The sequence below is a fragment of the Cervus canadensis genome, chromosome 22 (assembly GCF_019320065.1).
Source record: "Cervus canadensis isolate Bull #8, Minnesota chromosome 22, ASM1932006v1, whole genome shotgun sequence".
Taxonomy (NCBI): Eukaryota; Metazoa; Chordata; class Mammalia; order Artiodactyla; family Cervidae; genus Cervus; species Cervus canadensis.
This window is the reverse complement of record NC_057407.1, coordinates 46018076-46036250: the sequence shown is the minus strand read 5'-3', so window position 1 is coordinate 46036250 and position 18175 is coordinate 46018076. Positions and strand designations below refer to the sequence as shown.

General features: G+C 43.4%; 1 protein-coding gene across 2 annotated transcripts in view; it reads left to right on the top strand.

Moving 5' to 3' along the window:
* ENTPD3 (ectonucleoside triphosphate diphosphohydrolase 3) overlaps positions 1 to 17817 on the top strand; it is a 33878-nt gene extending 16061 nt beyond the window's left edge. For both annotated transcript variants that reach the window (XM_043443391.1, XM_043443392.1), the window contains exons 5-11: positions 4644 to 4794; positions 7138 to 7297; positions 8272 to 8505; positions 13158 to 13430; positions 13577 to 13687; positions 14544 to 14681; positions 16462 to 17817. In XM_043443391.1, the coding sequence (XP_043299326.1) occupies positions 4644 to 4794; positions 7138 to 7297; positions 8272 to 8505; positions 13158 to 13430; positions 13577 to 13687; positions 14544 to 14681; positions 16462 to 16698 (1304 nt within the window). In that variant the 3' untranslated portion in view covers positions 16699 to 17817. The remainder of the gene's footprint in view (positions 1 to 4643; positions 4795 to 7137; positions 7298 to 8271; positions 8506 to 13157; positions 13431 to 13576; positions 13688 to 14543; positions 14682 to 16461) is intronic.
* The last annotated feature ends 358 nt before the right edge of the window (positions 17818 to 18175 follow it).

Sequence of the window (18175 nt, the reverse complement as noted above, 5' to 3'; positions counted from 1 at the left end):
TTCTTGGGGAGGGACCCGGGCAGTCTCTCAGGGGCAGGGGCCCTTGGCCCACCCTGGATGTGACTGAGGGGAGGAGCAGGGTCATGGAGCCCACACCACATCCATAAATGGATCTTCTCTTTGATCACAGTAGCCTCAGGGATCCATATATTCTCGGAATGACCAGAAGACCACAAACTACAGCTCAAATAACAGAGTTGAAGTTTGGCAAGTGTCATCCACTGGAAGACAAGTGGCTTCGCCAAGCATAATTTGGGTTTCTAGTTTCTCAGCTGCAGATTTCCCCAGGATTCCCCTGGCTTGGCCAGTGTGAGGGAGCGGTGAATGTTTGCTTGCCTAGCAGTGTTCCCTGAATGCCCAGGGCCTTAGAAATATCTTTCTCAGGGCATTCGTGGTGGGTGTCAGTCCTCAGATGCTGCTGTTTTCTGTGAGTTCAGTGGGTGCTGCCTTAGCTCCTGGGCACCATGCCGGTGTCTGTTACTCTGGCTGCTTATTTTAAAGCCATTCTCTGAGGGTCACTGGCTCCTTGCCTGTCCCTCATCTCTTGTGCGGGATGCACTGCTCAGGCTTCCTGCTGCCTTCTCTCAGAGGTAACAGTCATGTTTTCCCTTTACACCAGCAGTTAAAAATTTTTTCAACTCCACTGAGACTAGACTTAACCATCTCCACTGAAATACCTTCAAAAGTTGCTCTAGGGACCAGATCACTATAGCATTGAAAACCGTCTTTTGCTCAGAACATGACTTTTGCTCCTGTCCCACCTCAAGTAAGTCTTATGCCAGCTGTCCAACCCTCTCTTCTCAGACTGGAATAGCAGTTTTAGCTCTTTCGTTGGAGTTTCCCAGTATTCCATGAGCCTGTGAACCCAATCTCCTTTTCCCTCTGGGAGGCTTAAGGGAACCTTATGAAAATAGGTCCCTGAGGGACATGCTCAAATACTCCACATTTCAACATTCTAGCAATGCTCCTAACCAGTTCCTGTCCAGAGATCAGTTCTTGCAGAAATATATTTTGTTTGCTCTAGACTGAACTACACAATCCCCTTCCTATAGTGTGGTGGGCTGATCTGAAAATCTCACTGATTGATTGATTCATATATTTAATAAATATTTATTTGGGTGCTTGCTATTTGCCAGTAACTGTTCTTGACACTGGGAATTCTAAAATAACCAATGTACAAAATGTACAAATACATGTACAAATGTACAATGTACAAAATGTACAAAGTCTCTACTGTTATAGAACTTACAGTCTAATGAAGGAGAGATAGCAAATAAATGGGTATATGATGTCAGTCAGAAATGCTGGGAAGAGAAACTAAGCCAGCTAGGTGGATAGAGAGTAATCATGCGTTTCATGGGAGAGCAAAGAAGGTGACAGCTAAGCAGAGACCAAAGTGAGATGAGAGGGTGAGGCACACACGTGTTTGAGGGAAGAATGTGCTAGCAGAGGGCATGGCAGGAGAAAAGACCATGGGTGGCAGCAGCTCAGCATTTTCTAGGAAAAGCAAAGGGGCCAGTGTGACTGGAGCAGAACGAGTAAGAGATTCAAGTGAGAAATGAGGCCAGAGCTGTTGCAGAGGCCAGCTCAGGGAGGACCTTGAGATGGAGTAAGGGGTTTGACTTTTACTCAGACGAATTTTGTTCACAGTATATTGGGAAGCCATTAGGAGATTCTGACCAGGGAGCTAACATTAGATGACATCATTTTAACGGATCACTCTGTCAATGTAGAGCATGTAGTCAAGAGACCTGGAGGCAGGGAGACCAGGGTTATTAGAGCAGTGCAAGTGGGAGGTGATGTGTGGGTGGTCTAGCCTAGACTCGTGCTTCTCGACATAAGGCAATTTTGCCCCCCAGGGAACATTTGTTGCTATCTGGGGACATTATTATTTTTTATTATTTTTATTTATTTAATGGATTTATTTGGCTGCACCAGGTCTTAGTTGTGGCATATGGGATCTTAGTTCCCTGACTAGGGATTGAACCCAGGCCCCCTGCATTGGGAGCATGAAGTCTTAGCCACTGGACCACCAGGGAAGTCCCTCTGGGGACATTTTTGGTTTTCCCAACTGGGGTTTGTGGTGCTGCTGGCATCTAATGGTAGAGAACAAGGGCATTGCTAACCACTGCATGACTTGCAGGACAGTCCCCACAATGAAGAACCATCCAGCCCAAAAGGTCAGTAGTGCGGAGGCTGAGAAACACTGGTTGAGAATGGTTCTGGGGAAGGAGTGAGAAGTGCTGAGATTTGAGCCATATTTTGGAAGTAGAGCCAACAACATTTTACGATTGTTTTAATGTATGGCATCCTGGCTGGTGGTACCTGAGCATCAGTTCTGACCTGAGTGACTGTGTGCATGAAGGTACCGTCTCCTGAGAACGGGCAACACTGAGGGCTGGGGCTATGGCAGGATTAAGGAATCTGGTTTTGAATATATTAAGTTGAAGGTGCCAATAAATCATCTAAGTCAGGAGACAGCAAACTTTTTCTGTAAAGAGCTAGAGGATAAATATTTTTCATGTGTTGGCCATGTGATCTCTGTTGTATTTAACTCTCCTACTTTAGCATGAAAGCAGCCATAGACCATCTGGAGACAAATTAGCATGTATGTATTTCAAGAAGACTTTATTTATGGACACTTGTATATGCCTAATAGGATATACCCTAAGGACAAAAAAGAATTTCAAAAATGTTTAAATTGTTTTCAATAATCCTACCACTGGTGGTAGTGCCGGTACTGTCACTGTCATGCTGAGACTGCTGCATGTGGGCTGTGAAATAAAGCACATGAGTTATTAAGTTGGAGGGATTGGGGAACAGGATTTTTAGCCTAGGAAAAGGAAGATAAAGATACAAGATCAGTGAATTCAAGGGAAAAACTGAAGTTCTGAATTAGAAATACCACTGAGAATTCATGACATATTTTCTCTTGAAATAAAGTTTTCTCTAGGTCTGTCTTCTGGAAAGGTTTGCAATGAGCACCCTAACTTCTAAATTTTGGATACTAGATACCATTACTCAATAAAAGAAATCAGGATTTCTTGGAGAAATGGCAGATTCCAGATCTGGGGCAGGAAGTATATAAGTCATTGAGACATCTCATATCAGAAAGCAGAGAAGTTCTTAAAGGTTTTTGGGATCATGTCAAAAGGACTCAGCTACCAAACTGAAGAAAGCACCACTGGATAAAGATGGGCCATCAATAAGAATAATAACTGCAATATTATATAGCAAATGTATCTGTAGATTCATAAGCCCTTAAAGATATTAAGCAAACAAATAAAATCCCTCATGGTTAAGTTAAGAAGATACTGGAGATGCAACATACACACACACACACACATATATATAGCATATATATAAATTTTAAAAATTTATTTGGTCACGTGGCATGTGGGATATTAGTTCCCCAACCAGGGATCGAACCTCTGCCCCCTACATTGGAAGCGTGGAGTCAACCACTGGACTGCCAGGGAAGTCCACAATCAATATTTTTTAAGCTGGTAAATAAAGGGAAAGAATCAAGCACATATCTATCCAACCTTCCCTGTACCAACTGTACTATAGGGTAACCAAGTAGTTAATGATGGGGAAGTTTTCCTCTTTTAAAAGCATTTTAAATAAAAAGTGAAACAAGAATGATGGAAATAAAATATCACCATTTCACAAACCCTAATGGGCTAATGGATCTAGGCAATGACCACTGATGCCTATTAACAGCACAGAGAGAGAAGCAGCCAGATGCTTGTGCCTCTAATTGGGAATGCACATCCCTACAAATGACTGTTTCTGAAAAAGTTCAGGCCTGAATCTGATTAAGCCTCTGTGTTCAGTTACCAATCTATAGAAAACACTGAAACCAAATAACATATTAAATGAACCATGGAGATGTGGTCAGCAAATTCTAGACTTTAGGAAACTATAGGACAAATGAAATTGCAAGGGAAAAAGTGTTTAATTACAAAGAAAAATTAGAAAGAGAGGGCAGAATCTACATATTAAAGGAAATTTAAAAGACATGGCAACCAATTATAATGGATGGAATTTATTTGGGCCCTAGTTCAAACAAACTAGAAAGAGGTAGAGGGAGAGAAAAAACATGAATATGGAGGAAATGTGAATCTTAATTAGATATTTAATTATATTAAGTGATTATTTTTTAAACTTTTATATAGACTAATGAGACTATGGTTATGTTTCTTTAAAAGAAGTCTTATCTTTTAATGATACATACTGAAATATTTATAGAATGAAATGATACCATGTCTGTAGTTTGCTTCATTAGGAGAGAATGGGAGAGTGCAGATGGGGCAAGACTGATCACTGTTAAAACTGGAAGATGGGTGCATGGGTTTGTTGCACTCTTCTCTCTACTTTTATATATATTTGAAATTTCCATAATGAGAACCTTTTTTCAAAGCAGGTTTCGGCTCAATTTTTTTCACCTTTGTAATTCTTTCCTTCTATATTTTGAGAATTGACTCATCTGTGTGGCCACATGGAACTTAGCACATACACTGTTTTCAATCCCCTATAAAAAGCCATTAATTTACAGAGCTGATTTGCTTTTTTATTTAAAAGTTGTGTGGCTCTTGTTGGTTCCTGGTAATGCTAAGAAGTGATGAATGTTTGCTCTTCAGGCTCTGGGATCTCCAAGTATGCGGAAAACCCCCAAGATGCCCCCAAAGCCTTTGAGGATTGCATGCAAAAAGTCAAGGGGCACATTCCAGTCCATCTCCACGGGTCCACCTGCGTTTACCTGGGGGCCACCGCTGGGATGCGATTACTGAGGTGAGAGCGCGAATGGCCCAGAGAAGCCCGCTGGACCAACACAGCCGGGAGTGTGTCGAACCTTTCCAAGAATATAACTATTTCTGGGAAAGAAACCCATATTCTGCCATAAATTTAGGCTTTCAAAGTTGGGAAACTTTTAGTCTTAATACTCAGAAAGAAACAGTTCTATATTTAATTCCCTTCCCCATGGTGATTTTATTGAGAACTCTGAAAAGAAATGAAAGTAACATGAAATCTAGTCATGGGATGTACCTCTAGTTTTCTTGAAAAGTAGAAACTGTTTTTGACCTCTGGTATTTTAACACTGGGGTTTCCCTGGTGGCTCAGTGGTAAAGAACCGGCCTGCCAGCGCAGGAGACTCAGGTTTGGTCCCTGATTTGGGAAGGTCCCCTGGAGAAGGGCATAGAAACCCCCTCCAGTATCCTTGCCTGGGAAATTCCATGGACAGAGGAGCATGGCAGGCTACAGTCCATTGGGTCATAGAAGAGTCAAACACAACTGAGCGACTAAATAACACCTTCAATACCTGTGCACAACCAGTGCCACTAAATGTAAGCCACTATACTCCTAAGCTATTTAGCTTCTACCCATGTACAAAATGTCACCAAAATATCTGCTTTCAAATAATGGGGATTCTGCTCCTCGCCCCAAAGCCTTTGGTGTTACTATAAAAAACATACATCTCATTTCCTTCAATTAAGCAGTTCCTTCTAAATTTTCAGCCATGACTTTTAGCCCCATTGTATTGTTTTTGAATGTCCTTTCTCATTTTTTTTCTCCATGATAATATTTCCTTGACCTTGAAATAAAAAAAAAACAGTTTTTTAAAAACCCATCAAGCTTAAAACTACCAAAATTAAAGGGCAGATGCTGCCCTAAACTTTGAAAATAAGGCTTTCTCCCCAAAAGATGACACTCATTTGGTTGCAAAGTCACTTTGTCTATGATCCTAGGGATGTAAAATTATATGTATTTTCTTCACCACATGCAGAAACTTCAAAGGAACAAACAGAGTCGCTTTCAGATGATCATCAAAAAGATCATGAAGCACTTTCAGTTGGATTGAGCCTTTTCCTTGTAGTTTTCCTCTCATTTTTTTTCTATTCCTATGTCCTGGTTGATCAAGTAGAGTGTGGAAGGAAGTCAGATTTCTTTGCTTACTCTTGGATTTTGCAGTGTGTTTTCAAGATTGCTGTGTTTACTTGAAATAGAAATGATATAGAAATCCCTTCCTTCTGCCTTTTCTTTCTAATGGAAGCAAAGAACTCAACTTTGTCTTGGTTGCTTTTTTCTCCCAGTCCTCTCAGTGAGAAATCCTTCAAAGGCTCTGTAATTTATAGCCATGCAAAAAAACATGGAATAGAAAGTTTGCAACTTAGTGAGAAGGTGAATGTTACATTTGAATAGATTAAATACTGACGCTTCTTTGTGAACTCTTTCACAACCTCTGATGGTGATCCATTTCTTCTGAGGAACTAGTTGATATTTTAATTGCCAGAAAAGTCACATATAGAAAAAACAATAATTTGAGTCTCTGGGATGGGAACTAATAAAACTAGGAAAATCATTCATTATTTTCCAAGCAGTGATAAACTGCTACTGAACGGGAATGGACTTCAGCTTGTAGCATTGCTCTTTCTTCTTCTTCAGCCAAGAGTGAGCCACCCCCCCCCCCGACTTTCTTAACCCACTGATGAAAGGGAAAAGAATGTCCCAAGTGAGCTTTCTTCCATCAAATGGCACAGATGAATGATACAAGTATACTATGTCATGGGTGATATGAATGCTATGTCACCACTCCTCCATGGGTCAGCACACTAAAGGATTTCAATTCAGTGACAACCGTGATGGCCATCATATCCCCTCATGCCAAAGCCCTCCCAAAGAGCAAAGCAGGGACAGCGAAAAACCCCTCTTCCTTTCCCCCTCCCTCCTAAGCTCCCCTTCCTTCTGGCCTGATGAGGGTTTCTTTGTATAGTGCCCCAAGCGAATACTTATGCTACTCCTGTGCCTTCCCTAATCTCCTTTTCTCTGCTGATCTGAGACAAGCAATAGTGATTGAGTAGGAGGCTCTTTAGCTGGTTGCTAGATAGCAGAATAGGAACAGGTAAGGGAGGAGAGAACAAGTGATATTTTTACTGGTAGCTATTTCCCTGCTTGGCAGTTTGACAGGTAACAAGTGCAGCCTGCCTTCATGGTTGCCTGGAAGGCTTCAATTTGCAGAGGGGGTTCCTGTGTCTTACCTACATCTGGAAAATGGTCCCTGCCTGAGGGAGTGGGGAGGTTATTTTAAGATTGTTGTCTGGGCACTCAGCCTTTTGTGTTCTGTGCCTTGAATAGGTTGCAAAACGAAACAGCAGCTAATGAAGTCCTTGAGAGCATTGAAAACTACTTCGAGTCTCAGCCCTTTGATTTTAGGGATGCTCAAATCATTTCTGGGCAAGAGGAAGGGATATATGGATGGATTACAGCCAACTATTTAATGGGAAATTTCCTGGAGGTGTGTGAAAACAAATGCATGGTTTTTAATCTTGCTGTTTATTCTGTCCCCTGGGATTGGGAGCTTAAGCAGAGGTGCATGCTGACGGGGCCATCTGTCCTGCATCATTTCTATCATGTAATGCATTAGGGAAACACCAGCGATAAAACAGCCAGGACAAGACATGTATAGCTGGGAAAAAGCCTCGGATCCTAAATAAGACAAATGCATGTGGTGGGGGTGGGGAGGATATCATTTTACCAACTAACAAGAAATTTGAAGGGGGGTGGGAGGATCTAAATCTTGCAGTGGGCCATGAGTCTTTTGAAATCCAACTAGAGAAGGACCCTTCCAAGAAGTCCTGTAGCTGTCAGGAATTTACAGAGCCCTCAGGCCGTCTTCTTCTCACTCACTCTGTGTCCTCAGGCCTCCTCACACTCCAGTCTCCACACTCCCTGCTCCTTTGGTGCAGAGGAAAGCTGCCTCTGAAAGATTGTCACCAGGTCACAGAGGGTGTAAACTGAGGATACCCCTACCATGTCCAGCCTAAGACCTGTTTTCTTCCCCCTTGAATATATTTTTAGTTAATTAATTTAGTTAATATTTTGGAAAATTCACATAGAAATCCACAATTCTAGCTTCTTCTGGACTCCCTCACTCCCCAAAAGTTGGAAGAGCTGGTCAGAGTAGACTCACATTCCTGCATGCCAACAACCAACTGGAACAGAGTATATAACTCATACATTCCCCAGATGGCCACAGTCCTCTCACCATTCCCTGTTGTGTACACCTAATCTACTCACTCATTTATGTTGCCTGTCCAGTCCCTGAAAGCATTTGAGTTCACCACCCGTGAAACTAAGGAGAGATTTGGCCCTGAATGCACCCTATGTCATACTTCTTAGCAATAAGAGATGGATCCTGGGTGATGAACCCTGGCCAGTCAGAGATGGCACCTTTGGTCTTTCTTCTTGCTTCTTTTTCCAACTGTGTAGAAGAGCCTGTGGCACATGTGGGTGCATCCAACTGGAAAGGAGACCACAGGTGCCCTGGATTTGGGTGGTGCCTCCACCCAGATATCCTTCGCGGCAGAAGAGAAGGTGGGGCTGAACACCAGCGACATCATGAAGGTGACCTTGTATGGCTATGAATACACGCTCTACACACACAGCTTCCAGTGCTATGGCCGAAACGAGGCTGAGAAGAGGTTTCTGGCAACCCTCGTTCAGGTACCTGAGGCAGGGGGCAACAGGTGTTCCCTCGGGGAGAAGATGCCTTGCCTTCTGGGGTCTGTCCTTTCCACTCCAATTAGAAGGTGGATGGAAACAGCAGCATCTTCTTGTTAACTTGTAGGGGTCCGAGCGTTCTCTTCCTCTCTCTCTCTCTCTGATACATTGACCACTTCCAGTATATTTGAGTCAGAAGTCCAGGGAAATTCCAGAGCTGCAGAGGTTTTATAAATGATTCAGGACTTGGGATCCCTTTATGGATATAAACTGCTTTAAACTAGTAGCTAAAGAAGCTGGACATTGCAGAGACTCCCCTGAGTGCAGACAAAATAATATACCTGGTCACAGGAGGAATCCTTGCTGACAACAGAGAGGGCAGAAGACCTCCCCAGGCTCAGGCTTCTTTTAGATGAGCCTGTATTAGGCAGATTTAATGCGCTTTATATGGTGGGATCTTAGAGCAGCCGAATTCCATCACACTGGCCAGTAATTTATATGGTAGCTGAATATGATGGCCACCTCAGACATCAGTTAGGCTGCCACTAACATAAAGTTGACATGAGTACTGTTGGTGGCAGCGAGAGCACTCACACCATGCATGTGACCCTGGGCCCCAAACTCCAGCGCTCAGGGGACGTCCATCTCGGCCATGGCTGAAAAGGGAAGGTGAAGATGAAAGGAGAATGAAGGGAAGGAACCTTGATCACCTGGAGGGGCATGAGGCCAACCGGAGGCCACAGATCCTAACTTCTGAGGGGAGCCGGGGCAGGGCACAGGGGCTGAGTCAGCCTCTGAATGTAGTGGACACAGCATCAGTAGGTTAACCCCCACCACTGCAGCTTACTCTGGTCATGAGGAAGGACGCAGTGTTTCCCAGCCACTAGCTGTAGAAAAATTGGGTTGGTTTACAAAGAGTCATCAGTAGAACTCACATCTTCAAATCCCTGCATTTACTGAGTATTCATGCAGAGTGGATTGTGAGAATTCACCCTCCAGGTCTGGCCCTCTTCCCAAAACTTCTCTTCCAGCCTCACAGAAAAGGCTGGAGCCCCAGCACACATGTATGCCACATGTATTTTGGGGAGAGGCTGGGCACTCCTGGGAAGACAGAGCGGGGGCCCTGCCGGCAGCCCTGAGCTACTTGTCCACGGCTCAGGAGACTCGGTGCCCAGGCCAGACTCCCAAATACAACCCCAACTTGGCCAAACCAAACCCCGCAAGGAGCTTAGTCAACCCTCTCTAACTGGGCTCCTCTTTTCTCTCCCTTTTTATTTCTAGCAATACTTAAGGCCCCTTCCTTCAGCTCTGGCCCTAGAAGCGGTGCAGGGTGGGGCAGGGAGGGCAGGGCTCCTCTGAACTTCAGATGGGAGAAGGGAGGCAGGAGAAATCACCCTTTTCCCAGGGTGAATGTAGGTTTGAGAAGCTAACCTATTAAATTTGGCTGGCCATGACGGGGTGTGTATGTATATTTGTGCACACACTCCTACAAGATTTATTAAAGAATGACTGTCTATGTACCAAACAGTCTACAGTAGAGAAGTGAATACACCACCTGGGTGAGGTCTCATTCAAACTTGAGAATGCAGGTCTCAAGGTGTGAGCCCAGGTCTGGGGACAGAGGTGGGACACCCCTGCCTCTCACTGTATATAGTCAACTCACAGGGACAGGGGGCATCTCCAACTTGCCTGATAACATGTGGATGCCTGAGAGAGTGGCTTTGCCCTCTAAGCCTTCTGACTCATGTGTGGGGAAGGATCCAGGTGTGATGAGGATCACCCACAAATGCATGTCCCGACCTGCCTAGCCAATACTTTCATGTTCCAAAGATGTGTTGCCAAGCCCCAACTTAAAGGTTCCCAAAGCTTATTGCATCATGAACGCTGCCTGAGTAATTGCCTCCAGTCCAGGTCTCAGTTCCTGGACTGAAATATAAAGGGCTACAGAGTGTGGTGAGAGTGACACCTAGATATATGAAAAAGTGAAAGTGATAATCAGTCGTGTCCAGCTCTTTGCAACCCCATGGACTGTAGCCTGCCAGGCTCTTCTGTCCATGGAATTCTCCAGGCAAGAATATTGGAGTGGGTTGCCATTTCCTACTCCAGGGGGTCTTTCTGATCCAGAGATCAAACTCAGGTCTCATGCATTGCAGGCAGATTCTTTACCATCTGAGCTACCAATATATACTTTGCAAATTATTTTCTTAATAAGGGGTCTCCAGCGACCCTAAGGCTCAAGTCTCACTCTGATAGCACGTTAGACATTAGGGACATGCATTCACTTTCTCTCCCTTGTTAAGTAAGATTTTTTTCTTCTGGTTTTAAAGTAACACATAGTCAGTGGGGGAAAAAAACCAGAAAATACAGACATAAAGAATATAAATAATAAACAACAAAACTTGGAATTACCCATCATCAACATATTATTGCATTTTCTTCCAGTTTTTTTTTAAATGCAAGAATATGTGTATTTACAAATTTGGCTTCATATGGTATATATATGGTCTTGCCAAGTGGTGCTAGTGGTAAAGAACCCGCCTGCCAATGCCAGAGACATAAGAGACACAGGTTAGATCTCTGGGTTGGGAAGATCCCCTGGAGGAGGAAATGACAACCCACTCCAGTATTCTAACCTGGAAAATCCCATGGGTGGAGAAGCCAGGCCAGCTACGGTCCATGGGGGTTGCAAGGGTCGAACACGACTGAGCACAAGCACAGGCAGTATTCCAAATACATTATTTAAAAAGAAAAGCTATGTTGGTCATGTAGTTACAAAGGAGAGTACATGGCCCTTTCATGCTAATGCCTTGCAAAGACTAAATTCAGGGAAGATTTATTAAATGGTGAGGGACTAAGTAACTTGGCACATTGGCAAGTTATATTTCAGCAATGCTATAACAAATAATTCATGATCCAAAAAGAGAAATGAATTAATCTTTACCAAGCTTCTTCTAGCCAAAAAATAATTTATATTATTTTGCTTCTTCTCCAAGCCAGGCCAGAAATGATTTATTTTAATTATTTAAAAAGTTTAAGTCAGATTTGGAGGGGGAAACTAAATGATTAGTTGTTTATTTGACTTTTTTTTCTTTCAATGATTATTTCAGCCAAAGGGTGACTGTGATGTGCTATGTTACAAATGAGACGTAACAGCTTTTGAACACCATAGACTTTTTCACGCCACTGAAGCAGAAGGGGCCCATTTGCTGCCTCCACAGTCGTATTAAGATCTTTCTGTAGGACACTCATATGTTATATCGGATGAGTGTTGGACTTCTGTAGGATTCTGCATAGAGTCCTATGACAGCCTTTCATTAAATGATTACATTATTTTGATGTGTACCTCAGGTTCCTCAGCAGTAAAATGAGAGAGCTGAGCTAAGTGTTTTCTGGGCCAAGATTTTACTGTAGAGGATAAAATACACTTTAGTAGCTTTGAAATTACACAGAGTTCAAATCCAATTTCTTGGGAAAGAGAGCCCATAAATTGAACCAAACACATTTTGGAATTTAGCATTAAATAAAGGGAACATTTTTCACCACAGATAGAAGACTGGATAATAATCTGGAGAAAGTAAAATCAAATCCCTACCACAATCTTAATACCAAATAAATTACAAACAGATCAAAGATTTCTATGTAACAGGGTATTTATGACATCATTGTTTTGTAATGGCACGTGATTGGAAACCAGCTCAATTTTCCTCTAGATGGGATTCCCTAAATAAAGTACGGTTTATTTGTACAGTGGAGTTCTCTGTAGCTAGCATGAAAGAAGCTAGTGTAAAAAGAAGAGGTCACTCTTACACCAGGGGCTTCCCTGGTGGCTCAGACGTTAAAGCGTCTGCTTGCAATGTGGGAGACCTGGGTTCGATCCCTGGATCGGGAAGATCCCCTGGAGAAGAAAATGGCAATCCACTCCAGTATTCTTGCCTGGAGAATCCCATGGACGGAGGAGCCTGGTGGGCTACAGTCCACAGGGTCGCAAAGAGTTGGACACGACTGAGTGACCTGACTTCACTTCACTCTTACATGGACAATGAAAGGAAAATCTCAAAGATATATTCTTAAGTAAGAGATGCACGGGACAGAACAGTGTGTATAGAGCACTACCATTTATGATTTAAAATTTAAAGAAAGAGAAAGAGGGGAAAAGAAAATGTAATTGCACATGCATAGAAGAAGTATACACAGAATCTCTGTTAGAATACACTATAACTGGCAATAGTGGTTACTTCCAGGGAGGGAACCTGGGTGGATAAAGTGGGTGGGAATGAGCCTTAATTTTCATAATACATTTATTTGTACCTTTTTAATTGTTATTTTTAGATGGATAGATAACATGCTCTTCAAAATGGTCAATTAACCTAAACATATCTTGCTTTCTCATCACAATGGAGCTCATAAACCTGCTTCATGGAGCTGCGCTAAGTGCTGGAGCAGAGCCTGGTATTGTGCCTGGTGCGGGGTGACAAAGCCCCCACCCCAAGTAGAGTTATCTAGACAACCTGGGACTTCCCTTCCACTGGACGTATAATGGCCCTTTTTCCATTTCTCTCTTGGCATTGGAGGGGAACAACAGTGAGGACTTGCAAAAGGAAAGTATTTGGACCTCCACAAGAGTGATTTCTAACACCTTACTCTTATACCTATAGGATTATACCACTGAAACCACGTTCACCAACCCTTGTTACCCTCAGAATTACATCACCACCTTCACTGAGGCACAGGTGTTTGGCAGCCTGTGTACAGAGGACCTGAGGCCTGAAAGATATAATCCCAACAACATCATCACTTTTGAAGGAACTGGGGACCCATCACTGTGTAGGGAAAAGGTGGCTTTCCTATTTAACTTCAGCGCTTGCCGTGATCACGAAGCTTGTTCCTTTGATGGGGTGTATCAGCCAAGAGTTAAAGGGTCATTTGTGGTAAGAGCAAAACAACAGAGATTCCCCTTTTCCCCCTACTGATTATTTCTCACCTTCCTGTTTTTCCTCTGCTGAGGTGTTTCCCACTTTCTTATTCCCTGCCCTGAAACCTCCATTATATTGCATTCTGTACAACTTCCTTACAGGCTTTTGCAGGATTCTACTACACAGCCAATGCTTTCAACCTTTCGGGTAGCTTTTCTCTGCACACCTTCAACTTGAGCACCTGGAATTTCTGCTCAAAGAATTGGACTCAGGTCAGTATTTAAAGAAAAAGGATCCATATTGGTACAAAACAGTAGAGCAGGGTAGATTTCATTTGCGCCTGTGTGTATGTGTGTGTGTGTGTGCGTGTGTGTATGTATGTTCTGAATTTGACTTTTATCCTGTTCTCCTTCACCACATCTGTAAGATGGGGGTAATAAGGAGCCCCACCTCATAGCTATGTTGTAGATTAAATGTAGATTCATGGGCACAATGTTTATAACAGTGTCTGGCATGTAACAAGCACTCTATAAACTTAAGATTGCTCTTCCATGATATTGTATGCATTTTAAGTCGCTTCAGTCCAACTCTTTGTGACGCTATGAACTGTAGCCCACCAGGCTCCTCTGTCCATGGAATTCTCCAGGCAAGAATACTAGAGTGGGTTGCCATTTCCTTCTCCAGGGGATCTTCCCAACCCAGGGATTGAACCTGCATCTGTTACGTCTCCTGCATTGGCAGGCAGGTGGTTTACCACTCGGTTATGTTGTAAAGGGATTTTTTTTTTAATATAGGAGATGTGGTGTATATATACAATGGAATATCACTCAGCCATTAAGAATGAAATTGTGCCATTTGCAGCAACATGAGTGGACCTGGAGGGTATTATGCTTAGTGAAATAAGTCAGACGGAGGAAGACAGATATTGTATTTTATCATGTATATGTGGAATCTAATGAAACAAATGAACATAAAATATGGATATTTTGTTATTGTGTTATTTTATAGTAATTTTAATGATTAAATTCTCTGGGTGATAAGATTCTTTAAAATATGACTGCTGACCTAAGCTGTTCTGAAATGCGCATTTTAAAACCTGCCTCCTCCCTGGTTTGAACTTGTCTTCAGCTCCTACTGCTGCTGCCCCGGTTTGATGAGCAGTATGCACGCTCCTACTGCTTCTCGGCCCACTATATCTACCATTTGCTTGTAAGTGGATACAAATTCACCGAGGAGAGCTGGCCCCAAATACATTTTAAAAAGGAAGTAAGTCAAAGCACAAATTGTTTTCCTCTTCTTCCTCTCAAAATAGATGTTTGTTTGTATGTGTGTGAAAGAAATGTAGGAGATAAGTGGGAATTGGGGATTTAAACTTGCTGAATGGGAGCCAGTGAGCTTATGAGCCCTGGTGAGCTTATGAGAAGAGATAATGGAGAATTTAGAGGAAGTGGTCATCAGAAACCTTCTATGTGAGCTAAGGAAGCCAAGAACTGTGGACTCTAATAAGCTCTGTCGGGGCAGGGCTTGCTTTATCATCCTCATATTCCTAAGCACTCACACAAGACTGAGAACATAGGAGGCTCTTAGTAAATATTGTTGAGTGAATCCATAAATATGTTAAGGAACTGAGACTTTTAATCCTGACAAGAAGCTTCAGATACAACAATTTTGTTAAGAGGATAGTAACTAACTGATCTCCATTTTACACAGATGTCAGAAGGAGATCTATTCTTTAGAGCACAGGGATTAAGTAAGCAGCGTTAAATAAGAATTTGATCTTGGAATGAGTCTGAGGTCACCGTATTCACTTTCAAGTGTCCAGAATGGTCTGACGCTGGAATGACAGCTGACTGGTGAGGTGCCTCTGTACTTTGCTTCCAGGACTCAGCCTTGCTGTTATATTGATCCAGCACTCTGTTCCCTGGGTTCTTGGAGGGTTTTCTCATTTCAGGAATAGCAGATGTAAAGCCTGAAGTATGTCTGGAGTCAGTCTGTTCAATATGAGCTTCAGCAGTAATTAGATTACAGCAAGCAATATCCAGTATTAGGCTTGTGACTGTTTTACATGGATAAAATTGAGTCGGCCGTAAAAAAGAAGGCTGTCTGGAGACAGATAAGGACTGCTGGTGGCATGTCCGCTCCAAGCTTTGTTTCTAACTAATCTAATTACCAGGAAAGCACATTATGATTTTCCATTAAATACCAATTCGGGGGGGGGGGGGGATACATAATTCTAGGTTTCAAGTTCCTTTCTTTTATTTATAAAGAATTTAATATCAGTCAAATCAGTATTCAAATGTGAGGATGTAAAAAGACTTCAGGAGATTTGCCAAACCCCAAACAAAGATTTATATCCAAAATATTTGGGGGGTTTCCCTGGTGGCTCAGTAGATGAGAACCCACCTGCCACTGCAGAGGACACGGGCTCAGTCCCTGGTCTGGGAAGATTCCCCAGGCCAGGGAGCAGCTAAGTCCATGCGCCACAACCACTGAGGCTGTGCAGCTTCTAGTCTGTGCTCCACAGCAAGAGAAGACAGCACAGTGAGAGAGAGAGGACGGAAGGTTACAAATGTGAAACATTCATACATCTACCAAAATGGCCTAAAAACATGCCAACAAAAACTGATGGAACCACCAGATGAAACTGACACCGTCTGCTTCCCACTTAGACTGACCTTCTTTCCTTAGAAACTGGTCCTGGGTTCGGTAAAACATGCATCACCTCTTTTTTAGCTAGAGACACTTCTGTACCCAGTGACAGAAAAACTTCCACTGTTGTTAACTGTGCCCTCTTCACACTGGCTGTGACAAGGCTGTGAGGATTACTTCTCTGCAGTGTGGGAGGTTGGACACTCGAGCCTTTGTGGTCATGATGACCAGGGTTCTAGCCCAGTCTCTGCAGTTTCTGAACTTAGGCAAGTCCTTTGACCTCCTTAGGCCACAGTTCCTGGGGGTGTCTCAGGAGGGTGACCATGGTGTGTCCCGGGGATATAATCTGTGCCTCAAGCTCAGTCCTGAGAACTGAGCCGTCTCCTCTACTCCTCAGGTGGGGAACAGCAGCATAGCCTGGTCTCTCGGCTACATGCTCAGCCTGACCAACCAGATCCCAGCCGAAAGCCCCCTCATCCAGCTGCCCATCGAGCCATCTGCCTTCGTGGGCACCCTCGCCTCCTTTGCAGCAGTGGCCTTGCTGTGTCTGACGTATCTCGTGTACTTGTGTGTGTTGTCCAGGAATCAGAGGCGCTCCCAGCATGCCTTGGACAACATGGTGGACTCTGAGTGAGCCTCACAGAGTGGTTCCTAGAGCCTGAGAGCTGCCCATAACCAGCTTGGGGGGCACCAGACAATGCAAGCAAAATGTCCATCTTCAGGAAACACAGCTAAAGTCCAATGCCTAGGTCCTGTGCCTCTCAGATACTGATTTACGTCAAAACACCTCTTGGGAAGTCCCTCAGCTGCTCTGTGCACATTCCTCTGCCAGAGACCCCGCCACCCACTAGCTGACCTATTGGGGAACAGGGAGAGACAGGCCATCAAGGTCAGCCTCCTTATTCCAAGTGTCCCACAGGAAGAGTAAGTTGAGAAGATGACAGATGAATGTGGAAGAGTTGACCTCAGGGCTCAGTTTGCATTTTCCCTCCTTCAAAAATGCCATAAGTCCTCCCAGTAGGATTGGAAACTGGCAGGTGTCTAGTAGGCATCTGGTCTAATCAAATATCTCATTTTATGGCTTCCTCTCATTGGTCCTTAACTAAGAATTTCCTTAACAACCGTTAATAACATTGTGCTCCCTCAGCTTGGTAGAATATTGTATCTGAGGGAAAATCCTCCTCCACCCTCAAGGACAGTGGCCACAGCCAAGCTTCTGTCATGCAAGCAGAACCTGAAGGGCAGAGCCACACAGAATATTTACCAGAACACTACAGGCCATTCCTGAAGTAGGATTCCCTCTCAGGGCTCTGGTCATTAGATCTCCACCTGTGTGTGTATCATCCTTGTTGCCTCCCCTTCCCCTTGCTGTGTGCCCTTGTGAAATGTTTATTCCTAGCAAGGCTATCAGGCTCCAGATCATTTTGCCTTTGCTAGGCTTTTGCTTAGGGTTGTCTTTCCATCATTAGCACCCTGAGTATATTTCACCCACCATTCCCACAGGTCCACCTGATGCTGTCACAGGACATCCTCTTCTCTGATTTGCTTACCAATCACTTTCCTAGATGGTAGGCCTTTGCACAGTAGCCATAGTTCCTGACTTTGAGGGGGGGAAAGGAAGCTGCAGGGATATTTAACTACAAAGTGGGAGGGAACTCTAGCAAGTCCAATGGCTACAAAGTAAAAATCAACATTCTCTCAGATTATAGCTTGTTCACTGAGTACAGAATAAAGGAGACTTATTTTATTGTGACTTGCTGTGTGTGTGTTACTGTGCATATGGTACTCTTTCTCCTAAGGACCCAAGGTGGCATCTATGAAAAGAAGCTAAACAACTAAAAGAAGTTTCTTGAGCAAACTTTCCTAGTATATTAAGAAAGTCATGCATCAATATCACCTTTATTCCAGAAAGTTCAAAGTATTTCACTTTAATAAACCTTTGGTTCCTTGAGATAACTGAGTCCAACATTTCCTTACCTTATCTGACATTGCAAAGCTTCTGTGAGGCTACAACCTGCCACTCACCTCTTGGTTCCAAACCAGAATGTCTGCTCCCATCCCAAAGTGCACCACTGTTCAGTTTTCCCTACCTAGACTGAGTCATCCTCCCA